Below are 22,451 nucleotides of genomic sequence, written 5' to 3'. Positions count from 1 at the left end.
CCCAGGTTCTAAGCCTACTACCCAATAGTTATTTTTTCTGATCCTCTTTCTCCACCTACCCTCCACCCTCCAATAGGCCTCAATGTCTTCTGCTCTCCCTCCTCCCGCCCTCCACCCTCAGATAGACCCCACCGTGTGTTGCCCTCTTTGTATCCATTACGTTCTCATCATTTAGCTCCCACTTATAACTGAGCACATGCAATATTTGGTTTTCTGTTCCTGCATTATTTTGCTAAGAATAATAGCTTCTAGTTCCATCTATGCTCCTGCAAAGGACATGATAGCGTTCTTTTTTATGGCTGCATAGTTCCATGGTGTATATGTACCACATTTTCTTTATCCAGTCTTCCACTGATGGGCATTTAGGTTGATTCCATGTCTTCGCTATTGTGAGTAGGGTTGCAATGAACATACGTGTGCATGTGTCTTTACGACAGAACGATTTATAGTCCTTTGGATATATACCCAGTACTGGGATTCTTGGGTCAAATGATAGTTCTGTTTTTAGCTCTTTGAGGAATTGCCACACTGCTTTCCACAATGGCTGAACTAATTTACATTCCCACCAACAGTGTATAAGCATTCCCTTTTCTCCGCAACCTTGCCAACATCTGTTATTTTTTGACTCTTAATAATAGCCATTCTGACTGATGTGAGATGATAATCTCATTGAGGTTTTGATTTTCATTTCTCTAATATTCAGTAGTATTGAGCTTTTTTTCATTTGCTTGTTGGCCACATGTATATCTTCTTTTGAAAAGTGTTTATTCCTGTCCTTTGCCCACTTTTTAATGGGTGGTTTGTTTTTTCCTTGTAAATTTGTTTAAATTCTATATAGATGCTAGATATTAGACCTTTATTGGATACATAGTTTGCAAAAGTTTTCTCTCATTCTCTAAGTTGTCCGTTTACTCTATTGATAGTTTCTTTTGCTGTGCAGAAGCTCTTTAGGTTAATTAGATCCCATTTGTCAATGTTTGCATTTGTTGAGATTGTTTCTAGTGTCTTCTTCATGAAATCTTTGCAGTTCCTGTGTCCAGAATGGTATTGCCTAGGTTGTCTTCCAGAATTTGTATACTTTTTGGTTTTACATTTAAGTCTTTAACCAATCTTGAGTTGATTTTTGTACATTGTGTAAGGAGGGGATCCAGTTTCAATCTTCTGCCTATGGCTAGCCAGTTATCTCAGCACCATTTATTGAATAGGGAGTCCTTTCTCCTTTCCTTGTGTTTGTCAGCTTTGTTGAAGATCAGATGATTGTGGGTGTGCAGCATTATTTCTGGTCTCTGTATTCTGTCCCATTGATTTGTGTGTCTGTTTTTGTACCAGTACCATGCTGTTTTGGTAACTGTAGCCCTGTAGTATAGTTTGAAGCTGGGTAGTGTGATGCCTCCTCCTTTGTTCTTTTTGCTTAGGATTGCCTTGGCTATTTGGGCTCTTTTTTTAGTTCCATATACATTTTTAAATAGTTTTATCTAGGTCTGTGAAGGATGTCATTGGTAGTTTTATAGGAAAAACATTAAATCTATAAATTGCTTTGGGCAATATGACCATTTTCATGATATTGATTCTTCCTATCTATGAGCATGGAATATTTTTTCCATGTGTGTCATCTCTGATTTCTTTGAGCAGTGCTTTGTGATTCTCATTGTAGAGATCTTTGGGCAATATGACCGTTTTCATACTGATTCTTCCTATCTATGAGCATGGAATATTTTTCCATTTGTTTGTGTCATCTCTGATTTCTTTGAGCAGTGTTTTGTAATTCTCATTGCAGAGATCTTTCACCTCCCTGGTTAGCTGTATTTCTAGGTATTTTATTCTTTCTGTGACAATTGTGAATGGGATTGCATTCCTGATTTGGCTTTTGGCTTGACTGTTTTTGGTGTATAGGAATGCTAGTAATTTTTGTACATTGATTTTGTGTCCTGAAATTTTGCTAACATCATTTTTCAGCTTAAGGAGCTTTGGGGCCAACACTGTGGGGTTTTCTAGATATAAAATCATGTCATCTGCAAACTGGGATAGTTTGACTTCCTCTCTTCCTATTCTGATGCCTTTATTTCTTTGTCTTGCCTGATTGTTCTGGCAAGGACTTCCAATACTGTGTTGAATAGGAGTGGTGAGAGAGGGGGCATCCTTGTCTTGTGCCAGTTTTTAAGGAGAATGCTTCCAGCTTTTGCCCATTCAGTATGATGTTGGCTGTGGGTTTGTCATAGATGGCTCTTATTATTTTGAGGTGTGTTCTTTCAATATCTAGTTTATAGGGAGTTTTTAACATGAAGAGGTGTTGAATTTTACTAAAATCCTTTTCTATATCTGATGAGATAATCATATTTTTGTCATTGGTTCTGTTTATATGATGAATCACATTTATCGATATGCCTATGTTGAACCAACCTTGCATCCCAGGGATGAAGTCTACTTGATCACGGTGGCTAAGCTTTTTGATGTGCTGCTGGATTCAGTTTGCCAGTATTTTATTGAGGATTTTCGCATCGATGTTCATCAGGAATATTGGTTTGCAAATATTTTGTTGAGGATTTTTGCATCAATGTTCATCAAGGATGTTTGGCCAGACTATTTTTTATGTGAGTCCCACTTCTCCTCATGGGGGCAACCCCACAACCTGGGACTGCAGCCACCACCACCCCACCCCCCATCAGGGTTTTCAGGCTGGTAGCAACTTTACATTTTCCTGGGATGGAGCTCACAGAGGGAGAGGCTGGCTGCCATTTTTTCCGTCTTGAAGCTTCCGTTGCTATAACTTTCAGGTTCCGAAGAACAAGTAGTGATTAGGGTGTAGCATGGATGGCACAGCACAGCTGACCCACTAGTTCTTTTAGTTGTGATGTGAGGCTGTTAAGCTGAGATCTTTCTAACTTTTTGATGTGGATGTTTAGAGCTGTAAGTTTCTCTCTTAACACTGCCTTAGCTGTGTCCCAGAAATTCTGGTATGTTGTATCTTTGTTCTTACTAGTTTCAAAGAACTTCCTGATTTTTGCCAAAATTTCATTATTTACCCAAAAGTCATGCAGGAGCAGGTTGTTTAATTTCTATGTAATTGTATGGTTTTGAGTGATTTTCTTCTTATTGAATTCTATGTTAATCATATGGCATTCCGAGAGTGTGGAGTGTATGATTTCATTTTTTTAAATTTGCTGAGGATAGTTTTATGTCTGATTGTGTGATCGGTTTTAGAGTAGTGCCATGTGCAGTTGAGAAGAATGTATGTGTTGTTGTTTTGTGGTCGATAGTTTTGTAGATGTCTATCAGATCCATTTGGGTCCAGTGCTGAGTTCAGATCCTAAATGTCTTTGTTAATTTTCTGCCTTGATGATCTGTCTAATACTGTCTGTGGAGTGTTGAAGTTTCTCAATATTATTGTGTGGGAGTCTAAGTCTCTTTGAAGGTCTCTAAGCACTTGTTTTATGAATCTGGGTGCTCCTGTGTTGGGTGCATATAGATTTTGTTTAGTTAGGTTTTCTTGTTGAATTAAACCCTTTACCATTATGCAATTCCCTTCTTTGTCTTTTTTTTTTTTTTTTTTGACCTTTCTTGGTTTAAAGTCTGTTTTGTCTGAAATTAGTATTGCAACCCCTGCTTTTCTCTTTTTTTTTTAAATTATACTTTAAGTTCTGGGGTACATGGGCAGAACGTGCAGGTTTGTTACATAGGTATACACGTGCCATGGTGGTTTGCTGCACCCATCAGCCTGTCATCTACATTAGGTATTTCTCCTAATGCTATCCCTCCCCCAGCCCCCGACCCCCTGACAGGCCCCAGTGTGTGATGTTCCCCTCCCTGTCTCCATGTGTTCTCATTTTTCAACTCCCACTTACGAGTGAGAACATATGGTTTTTGGTTTTCTGTTCTTGTGTTAGTTTGCTGAGAATGACAGTTTCCAGCTTCATCCATGTCTCTGGAAAGGACATGAACTCATCCTTTTTTATGGCTGCATAGTATTCCATGGTGTATATGTGCCACATTTTCTTTATTCAGTCTATCATTGATGGGCATTTGACAACCTCTGCTTTTTTCTATTTTCCATTTGCTTGACAGATTTTTCTCCTTTCCTTTATCTTGAGCCTATGGGTGTCATTGCATGTGAGACGGGTCTCTTAAAGACGGCATACCACTGAGTCTTGCTTCTTCATCTGGCTTGCCACTCTGTGCCTCTTAATTAGGGCATTTAGTCTGTTTACATTAGAGGTTAATATTGAGATGTGTGAATTTGAATCTGTCATCATGTTGTTAGCTGTTTGTCAACTTGTTTGTGTAGCTGCTCTATAGTGTCACTGGTCTGTGTACTTCAGTGTGGTTTTGTAGTGGCTGGTAATATTCTTTCCTTTTTATATTCAGTGCTTCTTTCTGGAGCTCTTGTAAGATGGATCTGGAGGTAACAAATTCCCTCAGCATTTCCTTGTCTGAGAAGCATCTTATTGCTCCTTCGCTTATGAAGTTTAGTTTGGCTAGATATTAAATTCTTGGTTGGAATTTATTTTCTTTAAGAATGTTGGCCAGGTGCAGTGGCTCATACCTGTAATCCCAGCACTTTGGGGGGCCAAGGTGGTCAGATCATGAAGTCAGGAGATCGAGACCATCCTGGCCAACATGGTGAAACCCCATCTCTACTAAAAATACAAAAATTAGCCAGGTGTGGTGGTGCACGCCTGTAGTCCCAGCTACTCGGGAGGCTGAGGCAGGAGAACTGTTTGAACCTGGGAGGTGGGGGTTGCAGTGAGCCGAGATCGCACCACTGCACTCCAGCCTGGTGACAGAGTGAGACTCTGTCAAGAAAAAAAAGAAAACAAAACAAAAGAAAAGAAAAGAATGTTGAACATAGGCCCCCAATCTCTTATGGCTTGTAGGGTGTCTGCTAAGACGCCCACCATTAGTCTGATGGGCTTCCCTTTGTAGGTGACTTGTCCTTTCTCTCTAGCTGCCTTTAACATTTTTTTTTCATTCATTTCAACCTTGGTGAATCTGATGATTGTGTGTCTTAGGGATGACTTTCTTGTGAAGTATATTTTGGGGTTCTCTTCATTTCCTGAATATGAATTTGGCCTCTCTATCTAGGAGCGGAAGTTCTCATGGATGATATCCTAAAATATGTTTTCCAAGTTGCTTTCATTATGCTCATCTCTTTCAGGGACATCAAGGAGTTGTAGATTCAGTCTTTTTACATACATAATCCCAGATTTCTCAGAGGTTTTGTTTATTCCTTTTCATTCTTCTTTCTTTATTCTTGTCTGACTGTTGTATTGCAGAAAGTCAATTTTGTGGCTCTGAGATTCTTTCCTCAACTTGGTCTGTTCTGCTGTTAATACTTGTGATTGCATTATGAAATTCTTGTAGACTTTTGTTCAGCTCTGTCAGGTTGGTTATGTTCTTTTCTATACTGGCTATTTTGTCTGTCAGCTCCTGCATCATTTTATTGTGATTCTTAGCTTCCTTAGATTAGGTTTCAACATTCTCCTGAATTTCAATGACCTTCATTCCTATCCATAGTCTGAATTCTATTTCTGTCATTTCAGCCATCTCAGCCCAGTTAAGAACCCTTGCTGGAGAACTGATGTGATTGTTTGGAGGAAAGAAGATGCTCTGGCTTTTTGAGTTGTCAGAGTTCTTGTGCTTGTTCTTTCTCATCTTTGTGGGCTGATGTTCCTTCACTCTTAGAAATTGCTGTTGTTTTGATTTTTTCCTTTTATCCTATTCGATGACCTTGGAGGTTTGATTGTGGTATAAGGTGAGTTCAGTCAACTGACTTTGTTACCAGAAGATTCGGGGGCAGTGGAGGCAGGGAGGGGTAAGGCTCAGTTCAGGACTACTGGATTGCATGCTGTACCTCTGGGGAACTGGTATCTGGCTCCAACTTTGTTCTCTGGCTCATTGAGGTTAAGAACATGCTGCACTGAAGGGACCAAGGTGCTCCCAGACCACTGGTCACAACACTCCCATGGGTGATGTCAGCCAAAGCACTTTGCAGTATGGTTGCAGTGGGATCCCTCCTCATTCACATGTACCAGCAGCATGGCAGTGGCAGGGTAGTGGGGTACACGCTCATCAGCTGTGGCAGGGTGCTAGCAGGTCCCAGGTTGCTCGCCTTTGTGCAGGCATTCATAGCAGTGATCATGGCAGTATGACTCAGGGGATTGGGGGATCCCCACTAGCAACTGTGCAGGCATTTGCACTGACAGTGGTGTTAGCATGGGGGTGGGGCACTGGTGGGTGCAGGACTGTATGAACCTTCTGTGTGCATTCACACTGGTGGCAGTGTCTGTACATGGCTAGGGGTGGGTTTGTGTGTTTTGTGCCTAGTTTTGCACTGGCAGCTCCATTGCAGGGGCAGGGTGCTGGCAGGGGTGGGGTTGACGAGCTTAGTGCCTGCGAATGCTCCGATGTCAGTGGCTGTGTGGTAGGAGTAGGGGTGATGGAGGACACTCATGCTGCCAGCAGTGGCAAGGCAGGGTGCACACACACACATGTGCTGGCAAATTTTATTATTAAAAGCTTTAATTTCCTACCACTATTCTTTACATAAAGTCACCATAATTTTTTTTCTGGTTTTATGACATTTCAATCTACCCCACCTTCCTTGTTGAACTCAAGACACAGTGATAAAAGGGCTTCCTTCCTTTTAGAAGGGGAGCTTATTTCCTTTTTGAGGTCTGAGCTAAAACTTGATCTGTCCAACTGAACAGAAATATGAATGGCATAACACTGCCTTAAGGATATTTTAAACTTCCTTTCTTCCCAAACTTAAGAGCTTTGCAGTATAAACACATAGTGATATAAAATAAGTAATGTTAAGCTAAAGTCAAATTTGCACGAAGTTGGAAAAATTCCATATTCTACGTAGAGTTATAACAATTTTTAATTGAGCACCACCAATCTCAGGCTTTAATATAATCATTTTTAAAAAGTAAATTTTGGCCGGGCACAGTGGCTGCTGCCTGTAATTGCAGCATTTTGGGAGGATTGCTTGAACCCAGGAGTTTGGGACCAGCCTGGGCTACATAGCAAGACCCTATCTCTACAAAAATATATAAAACGTTAGCCAAACGTGGTGTTGTGCACCTATAGTCCCAGCTACTGGGGAGGCTGAGGCAGTACAATCACTTGAGCCCAGAAATTCGAGGCTGCAGTGAGCTATGATTGCACCACTGCATTTCAGCCTGGGCAACAGAGCAAGACCCTGTCTCAAAAAAAAATTACATTTATTTAAGGTGTACAACATAATGTTATGGGACATATATAGATAATAAAATGACTACTATAGTGATGCAAAGTAACATGGCCATCATCTCACCTACTTACTCATTTGTGTGTGTATGGCAAGAACAGCTAAAATGCACTCATTTGGCAAAAATCTAAAATATAGTACCATTTTATTAACTACAGTCTTCATGTTGTGTATTAGATAGGTAGCCTTGTTCATCCTGATATTATACTTTGTAAAATATTCCTAAGGATATTAGACTTAATTTTTAATTCATATGGTTAAGAAAAAATAAAATCAATTATAGTTCTTCTACAATTGTCCTTGTCCTACATTATTTTGAGTTTCAACAATGTCAAGAGACTCTGTTATCCTATGTATTGTCTAACTGCGCCAAGAATATGTTACTGGGAAAGAACTTGGAAACACAGGAATTTAAGGCCATATAGCTCGGAATCTGGGACAGGAGGGATGTAGAGAAAAGGAAGACATGGAAATAATACCAGAGAGTATCTGTCCTTTATGTACAGACATCTCAGAAACTTTTCAGTCATTAAGTCTCTCGTGGTTTTATAATTACCGTTATTCAACTAAATGTGGGCCATCTACTCAAGTCCCCAGTGGACCATTCAGAAAATGGAACTTTTGTTGTTGCCCTTTTGTAACTATCTGGTGGCCCTTCACCCTGCTTTAAAATGTAATGTATTTTCTGAAGTGTTATCTGGTACCATTTAATGCTTCCAGTAGAAATACACTAATGTACTTATAAGAGTTTAACACTGCAATGAAAACTCCAAGAATCAAATATTCTTTTAGGAAGCTCAATTAGTATGAACTTTTTTTTTTTACACACAGAGCTTTTTAAAAGTCATATATGACAAAATAAACTCATTGTATCTTACAAATTATAGCTCTATATTTAAATTGAGAATCACCTCTAGTCTGAAATGTAAATAAAATAGTTGTCACGTACATATGCAGAAAATTTGGAGCTACTGATATTTAATTGATTTAGGCAACGGTTAAGTGGAATATCAAATAAAAAAGATGTGAGTGAAAGGAACTTTGCTAACTTATGCTATAATTAAAGTTCTGAAGGGAGACATTGGCCTACTAATTTCACCAAATAACTAATGGCACATAGAGAGACTAAGCCATTGAATGAATGGATGCAGTTTTAAACTGGCTAAGACCAAGCAATAGTGTCCTGACTTATGACCATTTTGTCCCACTCTCTCCATGTTCCAGTGAACGGCAGTTTTGCCTTATCTTTCCCTGTGGAGTCAGACATCGCCCCCATTGCACGAATGTTCATCTTTGCCATTTTACCAGATGGAGAAGTTGTTGGAGACTCTGACAAATTTGAGATTGAAAACTGTCTAGCCAACAAGGTGAGTGATTTAACATAAAATTAAAAGAACACAAATAAATGATACTGTAGGTGCCATCTATTTTACCCCAGAGAAAACTGAGTCCAGAAAAGTAAAATGAGTTGCCCAACAGTTCCCAACAAGGTTATGGCAGACCCAAATTTCTAGGGATCTAGTACAGCACTTTTTCAATTGCACAAAGCTGCTACCAAATAAAATACAATCAGTTTTGTGTTCATGATGCTCTTCTCTGCTGATTCAATTGTGTGAGTATGTAAAATGCTAAGACTCAAAAGTTCCCAAAACCTGAAGAATAAGTGCAAACACCTAGAATTACCTTATCATGTGTCAGAAACAAAGATGGCCATCTAAAAATCAAATAAGGTATCTATCCTTATTCTGCCTCAGTTATCTCCTTAGGACAAGACTAAGCTACCGAGAAGCTATATTTTGTTAAGATTCCCCACTTATGTAATAGTCATGTTTAAAAGAGTGAATAAATTAATGTGTTGCCAAAGTATTAGATAATTTGGATCCTGTCTAAATAGAATCACTTTTGGTCACTGGAGTAGGTAAGCTTTTTATAAAATTAATACTTGCAAACATAAGGGAAGTCATGTACCTTTTAACAGATCTAACTATTTATGTCTCTAGAGTTGTTGGGATCTGTGAAAGTGGTAATAAGTGATTTACAAATTATTTTCTATTTTTAAAGTGAAGGAAAGTTGTAAAAATAGGTTTCTGACTGACATTACCAACATAGTCGTATGAACTGAATATAAGGGTGACTTAGGAAATGCAGGTGACTGCAAGATCACAGAAGTAGAGAAAACGCTGGTTGATGTTTCCTTCATTTCCCACAGGTGGATTTGAGCTTCAGCCAAGCACAAAGTCCCCCAGCCTCACATGCCCACCTGCAAGTAGCAGCTGCTCCGCAGTCCCTCTGTGCCCTTCGTGCTGTGGACCAAAGTGTGCTGCTCATGAAGCCTGAGGCTGAGCTCTCCGCGTCCTCAGTGAGTTTCCAGCGGCCTTGGGGACCAGGAAGGGCCATTCCAGAGGCTCAGATCAAGAAGCCTCTATTGGGAGTAGAATGTAACAGTAAAAATACTTACCACTTGCCGAGTACTTGATAGTTTCTCAAGCCGTCTCATATAGGTTTTCTCACTTAATCTGCCCAACATTCCGGAGAATAATAGTCCCGTTTTAAGATTAGAAAAGTGGATTCAGTATAGTTGAGAGATTTGTTCAAGATAAGTGGCATAAGCTGAGATGTGATTCTGAAATTCTGAATCTGCCTGCAAGTTTGATTCCTTCTATGACACAGCTTCTATTTCTGTAAAGAATCAAATCTTAACCTCAGTTATTAATGTCTTACAGTGATCTTAATGAAAGCTATATTTTGTTAAGATTCCCCACCTATGTGATAGTCATGTTTAAAAAAATGAGTAAATTAATGTGTTGCCAAAGTATTAGATAATTTGGATCCTGTCTAAATAGAATCACTTTTGGTCACTGGAGTAGGTAAGCTTGTTACAAAATTAATACCTGCAAACATAAGGGAAGTCATGTACCTTTTAACAGATCTAACTATTTATGTCTGTAGAGTTGTTGGGATCTGCGAAAGTGGTAATAAGTGATTTACAAATTATTTTCTACTTTTAAAAAATGACCTACTACACCTTTGTTAGCAATGTTGATTCACAGACTAAAATTTTAATTATCTGCTTTTTACTATAGTTATATTAATTCATGGGGGTGACATTTGGCATGTCGTGATGATTTATTTATTTTATTATTATTATTTCAAGCTTACTACATGCTGGATCTATTGTAAAAGCTGGGGAAACAGAAGGAAACATATCACAGTCCTTGTCCTTAGAGAGAGGCAATAAAAAAAGGATATAGGTGGATCAGCAAAATAAAAGGTGAACATTGGTTAATAATTGCCATTTGGAGAAAATAATATCTAATATGGGATTTTTGAAGAATAATTACCAGAAGGAAGGGAAAAGTTCAGAAACTACTTGTCTAACCTATTTAAAACTAGATTACTCACTTTTGGAATTTTTTAACATAATGCCAGAACAAGTAATGTTGTGATTTGATCATTGATAAAAAGTTATGAGAAATTTTATAGCTTTAACTCCCTCATGAATCACCATTTAAAGGGTCAATCAACTTATCTGTTCGGGAGGTATTATTACCTTTCAATGTTCGTTGGTAAATTAGTAATATGAAAGTTTCTTTTGTTTATTCTAGTTTCTATTTCATGTCTATTAAAATTTTAAACTGTGAGATGACTATATCCGAGAACCCTGTCCTATTTTTAATTATCACAATTAACATTCTTCAGGTTGGAGCGTATCCACTAGTGCTCCCTGATCTGCAGGGGTGTGTCCCAAGACCTTCAGTGGGTGTCTGAAACTGCGGGCACTGAACCCAATGACCATCAGCTGGAACACATTTCTGTTCCTGTCTTCCACCCACAAATTTAATGCCTTTTCCATCTTTACAAAGCACTTATCGCGTGCTGTAGCCATAATTTTTGTAGTTTGAGATCTGACAGCAAAACAAGCATGATTTTCTTTTTCCTTCTTCACAATTTGATAGAAGATTCGTTCTTACCGTAGATCTTAGGAACCTCAGCATACATTATTTTTTCTTTCCTTATTAAGTGGAGAACTTTCACCTTTTCACCTAAAGGAAGCACTTTACAGCTTCTCTTTCACCTCCCAATTGCCAGCATCAATACTCTGGTGCACTGGGGCCATGCTGAAGTAAAATAGGGGCGACCTGAACACAAGCACTGTGATACTGTGACAATCTTGTAACTGAGGATTCTAGGTGACTAAGGGGCAGGGAGTGTCTACAGTGTGGATCCACCAGAAAAACAGAGGATTCATATCCCGAGCAAGATGAAGCAGGAAAGTGTGAGATTTCGCCATGCTGCTCAAAATGGCAGCAATTTAAAAAGTATGAATTGTTTATTTCTGGATTTTCCATTTAATATTTTTGGATCACAGTTGACCACAGATAATGGAAATCTTGGAAACCAAAACCACAGATTGGGGGATTGCTATAATTGAAATTTTTCTTGATCTTGATTTGTATTTTATTAATAGGTTAAAATATCTCCTCATAGCATAATAATTATTATGCAAGAGAAAATGACTATATTTCTGTATTTTAGTTAGAAGAAACAACAAGAAGTTAACCTGAAACAAGAAAACTTTGTCTCTGAGTGCTTTCTTTGGAAATATGCCTGATATTTTTACACTCTGTATTTATGGCAGTCTAGTCTAAGCTATTAATTTCAGCATGTAGTACAGGAATTTAGTCTACCTTTCAACAGTTTATGTCTGTCTTATTCTGTTTAGTCACATAAATTTAACAGTCACTTCAGTAAGTTTTGGTAAACTTTGAGTGTTGTGGAAGTGAGAAGGAATTATGAACATAACTGAAGATTTCAGATGATAAAGTTATAGAAACGTTTAAGCTTGGTCACTTTGAATAATAATAAAAATCATTAGTTCTCCCAATATAAATAATACATGTTCATTTATGTACCTATTTAATTCTACTCAAAAACAAAGGTAAATAAAGAAGTAGAAAGGGTGTTTGTGTTAACTATCTACTGCTGCATAACAATTTTCTTCAAAACCTAGTGGCTTAAAACAATAAGCATTTATTATCACATGCAATTTCTGTGAGTCAGGAATTCAGAGGAGCTTAGCTAGGTGGGTCTAGCTTGTGACCTGTCGTGGTTGTGATTAACATGGCAGCCAAAGCTGCAGCCACCTGACAGCTTGACAGAGGTTGGAAGATCTGCTTCCAAGACAGGTTTCTTGAGAGCTATTGGCAGGAGGCCTCAGTTCCTCACCACACAGAGGTCCTAGGCCTGCTGGTGTCCCATAATATGACAACTGATTTTCTCCAGAGCATGTGATCCAAGAGAGCTAATGCGTTCCAAGAGTGCTAAAGTTGCAATATCTTTTATGACCTAGGCCTGAAAGATATGTCCCCTCATTTCCACAATGTCTCATTGGCTATAGAAGTCAACCCTATTCATTGTGCGACAAACAATGTTAGGGCATGAATACCAGGAGGCAGAGATTGTTGTGGGCAATTTTGGAAGCTGTCTCCACAGCCTGACCTCTGATCCCCAGAAATTCATGAGCTCTCACATGTAAAATATACCCTATCCTCTCTCTGAGATTCTCATTGTAAAATAGGAACAGCTCAAGGGCTAAATATCATTTAAATCAGGTCCAAATACAGATAATGCCTCTCAGGTGTGATTCCTCAGGTACAATACCTCTAGATACAAAGACATCGAACTAAAACGTACCTAAGTTATTTGGCCCCACACCCTCAACATACAATGGTGGAACTGGCATAGAATAATCACTGTTGACACTTCTGTTCAAAAAAGGGGAAACAAGAGGTACTCAGGGGTTACTCGTCCATAATTACTCTGAGATCAAGCCTGGCAAATGGAAGTTCTCTGACTCAATCTTACATCTGTCCAGGGATAAATATTCAGGCCTCTGGCCCTGCCCTGTGAGTTCTTGAATCTGTTGAGTCATCCATTTTCCATAAAAAGTACACTGCATAGACAGTGGTCTATCCAATATAATGGCATAAGTTCATTTATGTGCCTGTGTGGTTCTTTTATTTTTATTTTGAATATGGACTGTGTTTTATTTATTTATTTATTTCTTCAACTTTTATTTTAACTTCAGGGGTACAAGTGCAGGATGTGAAGGGTTGTTACATAGGTAAACATGTGCTATGGTGATTTGCTGCATAGATCAACCCATCACCTAGATATTAAGCCCAGCATCCATTAGCTATTCTTGTTGATGCTCTCCCTCCCCACACCCTACCCTCTAATAGGCCAGAGTGAGTGTTGTTCTCCCCCATGTGTTCTCATCATTCAGCTCCCACTGATAAGTGAGAACATGTAGTGTTTAGTTTTCTGTTCCTGTGTTAGCTTGCTGAGGATAATGGCTTTCAGCTCTATTCATGTCCCTGCAAAGGACATGAACTCATCCTTTTTATGGCTGCGTAGTATTCCATTGTGTATATGTACCACATTTTCTTTGTCCAGTCTATCATTGATGGGCATTTAGATTGATTCCATGTCTTTGCTATCATGAGTAGTGCTGCAGTGAATATATGCATGCATGTATCTTTACAACAGAATAATGTATATTCCTACGGCTATACACCCAGTAATGGAATTGCTGAGTCAAATGATATTTTTGCCTCTGGGTCTTTGAGGAATCACTACACTTTCTTCCACAGTGGTTGAAATAATTTACACTCCCACCAACAGTAAAAAAGCATACCTTTTTCTCTGCAACCTCACCAGCATCTGTTGTTTTTTGACTTTTTAATAGCAGCCATTCTGACTGGTGTGAGATGGTATCTCATTGTGATTTTGATTTGCATTTCTCTAATGATTAGCGATGTTGAGCTTTTTTTCATATGTTTGTTGCCTGCATGTATGTTTTCTTTTGAGAATTGTCTGTTCATGTCCTTTGCCCACTTTTTAATGGGTTTTTATTTCTTGTAAATTTGTTTAAGTTCCTTGTAGACTCTGGATATTAGGCCTTTCTCAGGTGGATAGATTGGGAAAATTTTCTCCCATTCTTTAAGTTGTCTGTTCACTCTAATGACAGTTCCTTTTGCTGTGCAGAAGCTCTTTAATTTAATTATATCTCATTTGCCAATTTTTGCTTTTGTTGCAGTTGCTTTTGGCATTTTCATCATGGAATCTTTGCCTGCACCTATCTCCTGAATGATATTGCCTAGATTTTCTTCAAGGGTCTTTATAGTTTTGGGTTTCACATTTAAGTATTTAATTCATCTTGAGTTAATTTTTGTATATGGTGTAAGGAAGAGGTCCCATTTCAATTTTCTGCATAAGGCTAGCCAGCATTCCCAGCACCATTTATTAAATAGGGTGGCCTTTCCTCATTGCTTGTTTTTGTCAAGTTTGTCAAAGATCAGATGGTTGTAGGTTTGCGGTTTTATCTCTGAGTTCTCTATTCTGTACCGTTGGTCTGTGTCTGTTCTTGTACCAGTACCATGCTGTTTTGATTACTGTAACCTTGTAGTAAAGTTTGAAGTCAGGTAACATGATACCTCCAGCTTTGTTCTTCTTGCTTAGAATTGTCTTGGCAATTCAGGCTCTTTTTTGGTTCCATATGAATTTTAAAATAGATTTTTCTAATTCTCTGGAGAATGTCAATGGTAGTTTAATGGGAATAGCATTGAATCTATAAAATACTTTGGGCAGTATGGCCATTGTCATTACATTGATTCTTCTTATGCATGAGGATGGAATGTTTCTCCATTTATTTGTGTCCTGTATGATATCCTTGAGCAGTGGTTTGTAGTTCTCCTTGAAGAGGTCCTTCACTTCCCTTGTTAGCTCTATTCCTAGGTATTTTATTCTTTCTGTAGCAATTGTGAATGGGAGTTCATTCATGATTTGGATCTCTGCTTGCCTGTTGTTGGTGTATAGAAATGCTTGTGATTTTTGCACACTGATTTTGTATCCTGAGATTTTGCTGAAGTTGCTTATCAGCTTAAGAATCTTTTGGACTGAGATAATGGGGTTTTCTAGATGTAAAATCAAATAAAGATAATTTGACTTTTTCTCTTCCTATTCGAATACAATTTATTTATTTCTCTTGCCTGATTGCCCTGGCCAGAAATTCCAATACTATGTTGAATGGGAGTGGTGAGACAGGGCTTCCCTGTCTTGTGCCAGTTTTCAAGGGGAACGCTCCCAGCTTTTTCCCATTCAGTATGATATTGGCTGTGTGTTTGTCATATATGGCTCTTATGAGGTATGTTCCTTCAATACCTAGTTTATTGAGAGTTTTTAACATAAAGGGATGTTGAATTTTATCAAAGGCCTTTTCTGCATCTATTGAGATAATCATGTGGTTTTTGTCTTTAGTTCTTTTATGTAATGAATCACATTTATTGATTTGTGTATGTTGAGCCAAGCTTGCATCCCAGGGATGAAGCCTACTTGGTTGTGGTGGATAAGCTTTTTGATGTGCTGCTGGATTTGGTTTGCAAGTATTTTGTTGAGGATTTTTGCATCAATGTTCATCAGGGATATTGGCCTGAAGCTTTCTTTTTTTGTTGTGACTCTGCCAGGTTTTGGTATCAAGATGACAGTGGCTTCATAGAATGAGTTAGGAAGGAGTCCCTCCTTTTCAATTTTTGGAATAGTTTTAGTAGAAATGGTACCAGCTCTTCTTTGTACCTATGGTAGAATTCAGCTATGAATCCATCTGGTCCTGGGCTTTTTTGGTTGGTAGATTATTTATTACTGCCTCAATTTCAGAACTCGTTATTGGTTTATTCAAATATTCAATTTCTTCCTGGTTCAGTCTTGGGAGGGTGTATGTGTCCTGTAATTTATCCATTTCTTCTAGATTTTCTAGCTTATGTAGACAGAGGTGTTTATAGTATTTGCTGATGGTTGTTTCCATTTCTGTGAGGTCAGTGGTGATAGTCCCCTATCATTTCTGATTGTGTCTACTTGATTCTTTTCTTTTTTTCTTCTTTATTAGTCTAGCTAGCAGTCTATCTATTTTATTAACTTTTTTTCAAAAAACCAGCTCCTGGATTCATTGTTTTTTTAAGAGGGTTTTTCACGTCTCTATCTCCTTCAGCTCAGCTCTGATCTTTGCTATTTCTTGTCTTCTGCTAGCTTTGGGGTTTGTATGCTCTTGGGTCTACAGTCCTTTTAGTTGAGATGTTAGGTTGTTGATTTGATATCTTTCTAGCTTTTGGATGCAGGCACTTAGTGCTATAAATTTCCCACTTAACACTGTTTTAGCTGCATCCCAGAGATTGCAGTACATTGTCTCTTTGTTCTCATTAGTTTCAAATAACTTCTTGATTTCTGCCTTAATTTCATTGTTTACCCAAGGGTCATTCAGGAGCAGTTTATTCAATTTCCATATAGCTGTGTGGTTTTGAGTGAATTTCTTAATCTTGCGATCTAAGTTGATTGCACTGTCATCTGAAAGACTGTTATGATTTCAGTTCTTGTGCATTTGCTGAGGAGTGTTTTACTTCCAATTATGTGATCAATTTTAGAATAAATGCCATGTGGCAATGAGAAGAATATATATTCTGTTGAATTTTGATGGAGAGTTCTGTAGATATCTATCAGTCCACTTGATCCAGAGTTGAGTTCAGGTCCTAAATATCTTTGTTAATTTTCTGTCTTAATCATCCGTCTAATATTGTCAGTGGTGTGTTAAAGTCTCTCGCTATTATTGTGTGGGAGTCTAAGTCTCTTTGTAGGTATATAAGAACTTGCTTTATGAATCTGGGTGCTTCTGTATTGGGTGCATATATATTTAAGATAGTTAGCTCTTCTGGTTGAATTGAATCCTTTACTATTATATACTACCCTTCTTTGTTTATTTGATCTTCGTTGGTTTAAAGTCTGTTTTGTCAGAAACTAGGATTGCTTTTTTCTGTTTTCCATTTGCTTGGTAAATTTTCCTCCGTCCCTTTATTTTGAGCCTGTGTCTGTCCTTGCATGTGAGATGAGTCTCTTGAAGAAAAGCATACTGATGATGGGTCTTGGCTCTTTATTCAGCTTGCCATTCTGTGTCTTTTAACTGGGGCATTTAGCCCATTTACATTTAAGGTTAGTATTTTTATGTGTGAATTAGATCCTGTCATCATTATGCTTTTTTGCAGATTTGTTTATGTGATTGCTTCATAGTGTTCTGGCCTGTGTACTTCAGTGTGTTTTTGTAGTGGCTGGTAATGGTCTTTCTTTTCCAAAAGTAGTGCTTTCTTCAGGAGCTCTTGCAAGGCAGGCCTTGTGTTGATAAATTTCCTAACCATTCACTTGTTTGAAAAGAATCTTATTTCTCCTTTGCTTATGAAGCTTAGTTTGGCCAGGTATAAAATTCTGGGTTGGAAATTATTTTCTTTTAGAATGTTGAATATTGGCCCCCAATTTCTTCTGGCTTCCGTGGTTTTGGCGGAGAGATCCACTGTTAGTATGATATGTTTCCTCTTGTAGGTGACCTGGCCTTTCTCTCTAGCTGCCCTTAACATGGTTTCTTTCATTCTGACATTGGAGAATCTGACAATTTTGTGTCTTTGGGTTGATCTTCTTGTGGAGTATCTTACTGGCCTTCTCTGCATTTCCTGAATTTGAATGTTGGCCTGTCTTGCTAGGTTGGGAAAGTTCTCCTGGATGATATCCTGAAGTATGTTTTCCAACTTGGTTCCATTCTCCCTGTCTCTTTCAAGGATCCCAATCAGTCATAGGTTTGGTCTTTTTACGTAATCCCATATTTCTCAGAGGTTTTGTTCATTTCTTTTCCTTCTTTCTTCTCTATTCTAGTCTGCCTGTCTTATTTCAGATAGATAATCTTCAGGCTCTGAGATTCTTTCGTCCTCTTGGTCTATCCTGCTATTGATACTTGTGATTGCATTGTGAAGTTCTTGTTATGTGGTTTTCAGCTCCATCAGGTCAGTTATGTTCCTCTCTAAACTGGCTATTCTGGCTACCAGCTCCTGTGTTGTTTTATCATGATTCTTAGCTTCTTTTCACTGGGTTACAGCTCAGCAAAGTTTATTATTATCCACTTTCTGACATCTACTTCTGTCAATTCTTAGCCTCCGCTCGGTTCCGTGCCCTTGCTGGTGAGGTGTCACAGTCATCTGGAAAAGAAGAGACACTCTGGCATTTTAAGTTTTCATTGTTTTTGAATTAATTCTTTCTCATCTTTGTGAGCTTATCTACCTTTAATCCTTGAGGCTGCTGCCCTTTGAATTAGATTTGTGTTGGGTCTTTTTTGTTGATGCTGTTGTTTTCCGTTTGTTTGTTTGTTTTTCTTTTAACAGTCAAGCCACTCTATCATAGGGCTGCTGAGGTTTGCTGGGGGTCCACTCCAGACCCCAGTTGCTTTGGTTTCTCCCATACCTGGAGGTATCACCAGCAAAGGCCACGAAACAGCAAAGATGGCAGCCTGTGCCTTCCTCTAGAAGCTCCATCCTGTGGGGGTACTAACCTGTTGCCAGCCCACATGTAACTGTTGGAGGTGGCTGGAGACCCTCATTGGGAGGTCTTGCCCAGTCAGGAGGAATGGGATCAGGGACCTTCTCAAAGAAGCAGACTGGCTGCTTTTTGGTAGAGCAGGTGGGCTGCATTGGGTGGGATCCTTCCTCATCTGGATTACCTGTATTCTCCAAAGCCAGCAGGTTGGAGTGGCAGATTCAACCAAACTGCAGAGATGGCAGACACCCCTGCCCCCGAGGAGCTCGGTCCCAGGGAGAGATCAAAGCTCTGTCTTTAGAAACCTGGCTGGAGTACGTGAAGCCCCCACAGAAAGGTCCCACTCGATGAGGAGGAATGGATCAGGGTCCCACTTAAAGAAGCAGTCTGATCACAATCTGGCAAGGCAGCTGTGCTGCATCGTGGGGGACCCTTCCTCATCCAGACCATCTGTATTCCCCAAGCCTGCAGGCTGGAGTGGCTGAGTCCTCAGAACCACAGAGATGGCAGCCACCTCTCCCCCCAGGAACTCAGGTCCATCTCAGGTGGACTCCAACCCACTGCCGTTGGCTGGCTGAGATTCCAAGACAGTGAGTCTTAACCTGTGATGTGCTGTGGAAGTGGGGTCCACAGGATGATACTCTTCGGCTCTCTGAATTCAGCCCCCTTCCTAGGGATATATACAAACAGATTTCCTGCCTTTCCAGGGATCCCAGGGCTGGATTACGTAAAACTCCAGGGTTTCTGTGTGCCTGAGCAGCTGCTCTGCCAAGACTCCACATAGCTCTGTGTATGAGACCCAAGGCCCTGGTGGCGTGGGCTCACAAGGGTATCTCCTGATCCATGGGTTGCAGAGATCCTTGGGAGAAGTGTGATTTCCCAGGCGAGGTCGCACAATCATTCACTGCTTCCCTTGGCTGGGGGTGGGGGTTCCTTCCGTTGCCCTCCCCCACCTCCACCCCTGCTGCTTTTCATTGTTCTCTGTGGCTCAAGTTGCTTGCCTAGTCAGTCCCAATGTGAGAACCTGGGTATTTCAGTTGAAGGTGCTGAATTTAATAAGCTTTTTCATTTCACTCCGTAAGTGCTGCAGACCACAGCTGCTTCTAATGGGCCATCTATACGATTTTCTGTCTGAGAATAAGCCTGAGTAGACATAGATGTTTAACAGGTGGCAATAATAATATGTAGCTAAATTCCTCAGGGCATTATGTATTAATTAAACACAGATGCAAGTTAGGTCTTCTTTCTATATTTGGTCTATTTTTACCTCTAGACTCTACAATGAAGTTTTAATTAATCCTTCATAACTTAAGATTTTGTTAATCTTTGGAAGCATTTTCCCAAGTAGGTTTTATTTCTTCATAACAAAACAACACTGTTAAATATACGGAAAATCTTCAACTACCTGTAAGGTACCAACTACATGAACGTACTCAAGAAAAGATTGGTGATAATTATTTTATTTCTCTCAGTTCATTCTATTTCAAAAGAAAAGTAAGTAACAGTTCTGCCTTTGATCTCCCCACTGCTACAGGTATATAATCTGCTAACTGTGAAGGATCTCACCAATTTTCCTGACAATGTGGCCCAGCAGGAGGAAGAACAAGAACACTGTCCCCATCATTTCTTCATTCGTGATGGAGTCTTCTATGTTCCCTTATCAAGTAATGATGAAGCAGATATTTATAGCTTCCTCAAGGTAAAATTCTCACTACTTATTAACATGCTGGCTTGTGATTTTTTGAATGTTAATAAAACTCTGTATCTATTCATAATCTTAGTAATTATGTAGACTTGCCTCTCCATTTTTCAGCAGAGAAAAATGAAGCCAATAAAAAGGTTAAAGTCTCTTGTCAGGATCACATAAAAGCTCAGTTTGTGAGTCAGGGCTAGATCTAACCTCTGCCTATTCATCTGGATACTTTGTAGTTATATTTAGGGTTTTTTTTGCAAACTAAAAAATAATGAATAAAGAATAAAATCTTAATAATCCATAAGTTTGGTAATTGTACTACTCTATATTTACTGTCAAGTGTTTCGCCATAGAGTTAATATAAGGCTACTGGAATTACATAGGGCAGTCTCTAAGGAAAATATGTTTTATATATTCTAATCAAGCTTACAAGTAGATTGAATAATTATTTTTTTCCAGGGGATGGGATTGAAGGTGTTCACTAGCTCAAAAATCCGAAAAACAAAGTCGTGTTCAGTCATCCCCTCCACGTCTGCAGGAGCAATAGGTCAAGGATACTATGGAGGTAAAATAGCAATTTGCTTTTAATTTTATTTCATGTCCAACGATATTACTATGCCCAAAATGCTAAAATGAGATAAAGTAGCCCTATTTCCACTTTATACACACAAAGAAACCAAGATTCAAATTAATTGTTTCTTGCTGAGGTGACTTAGCTGGTGATAGCTAGAACTGATCAGAGATTTTTTTTAGACACATCAGATACTTCAGGGTACAAAATCAATCAGATAAAATACAAGATTCTGATGTACCATAAGAGAGGGAAAATGCTGACAATGGAAAGAAAGAATATTTCTGATTATGGAAACAGGAAAGACGTTCATAGGGATGCTGTATTTTAAAAAACATAAAGAAGGACAAAGGGCTTCACTGGTGACAAGAAACAACGTGAACATCACAGAAATATCTCATAGTCCATGGCCAAAACCACTATTCAAATAGAGCAGCCTTTTTCAACACCCTTGAACTTATTAAAACATCTGTCCCATCACCAGGTCTGCTTACACTTGAACACTACCCAGCCATTTGTCATCCCTCTCTCATGAATCCAACTCCCTTTTTCTCCAAAATATTCCTGACATCCATCTGCTAACAAATATTTATATGCTCGGATTGCAAACCAGAAGTCCTATGTATGAAGTGGGTGTGTCATATCTCCTCTCTAAGCCTCAAATCCTTCATTAATAAATTGAAGGAATTTGACTAATGGCTCTTCAAGACCTTGCAAAATGCCCAATAAGATAACTAAATATAATGTGCCAACACAAATTAAGAACTTTGATTGTTTAAATAGCATTTTCTATGTTCCTTGGCATTTAAGATTAATATCCATCTTTAAATGAGCTTTATTATTAAGAAAATGACACCTTTTAAAGGGCCATGGACTGTTTATCTCTAAGTATACCTTCAATGATAGCACAAATTTCAAACAATTTCTCAAAAATGGTAAATATGATTTTGTCATGTAACTAAGATGTTATATAAATAATGAGAATAGAGAATAAGGGAAAGGAAAATAGCCATGAGATTTACATAGAACAAACTTCAAGTTTAAACCATGGAGGTTTTGGGGGAAGGAAATGTTCTTGAATTTATTAAAAATGGAATTGGGGGCATATAATAACACTCAGGAAAGAAAGAGCTTCTAAAACGTGTGATGAATACACAACAGGGATTGAAATGATTAGCTATAAATGAATCAGGTATATGAGGAAATAAAAGAGCTAAGAAAACTGAAATATCTTGTGAAATTTCTTGATAATAACTTCAGCAAATGAAGCCATTTCCATGACTATTTGGGAAGCCATCATGCACCCTGAAAGTGTTTGATGCTATAGAACAGTACATATGAAGAAGATAAATTCAATAGCGTTGGTAGCGCCTAAAAGAGAAGAAGAGTGAAAGATAATAATTAAACTAAACAAGGAACTAAAATTATGCTAGACAATGATAGACATGGCTAGTACCTGAAACTATAAAAATTAAGAAGTTACAAATTTAAACTCATGTGTTCAATATATACTGACATAGTTTCTGATTATATAACAA

The 22,451-nt window shown here is 38.6% G+C and overlaps 1 protein-coding gene across 1 annotated transcript in view; it reads left to right on the top strand.

The window, feature by feature from the left end:
* Positions 1–22,451, top strand: part of LOC129009785 (pregnancy zone protein) — a 60,099-nt gene that overhangs the window by 17,871 nt on the left and 19,777 nt on the right. Inside the window, exons 14-17 of the mRNA XM_054443339.1 lie at positions 8,471–8,613; positions 9,456–9,605; positions 20,184–20,348; positions 20,802–20,907. Of these exons, the coding sequence (XP_054299314.1) occupies positions 8,471–8,613; positions 9,456–9,605; positions 20,184–20,348; positions 20,802–20,907 (564 nt within the window). The remainder of the gene's footprint in view (positions 1–8,470; positions 8,614–9,455; positions 9,606–20,183; positions 20,349–20,801; positions 20,908–22,451) is intronic.

The sequence above is a fragment of the Pongo pygmaeus genome, chromosome 10 (assembly GCF_028885625.2).
Source record: "Pongo pygmaeus isolate AG05252 chromosome 10, NHGRI_mPonPyg2-v2.0_pri, whole genome shotgun sequence".
Lineage (NCBI taxonomy): Eukaryota > Metazoa > Chordata > Mammalia > Primates > Hominidae > Pongo > Pongo pygmaeus.
This window is presented reverse-complemented; position numbering and strand designations above follow the sequence as displayed.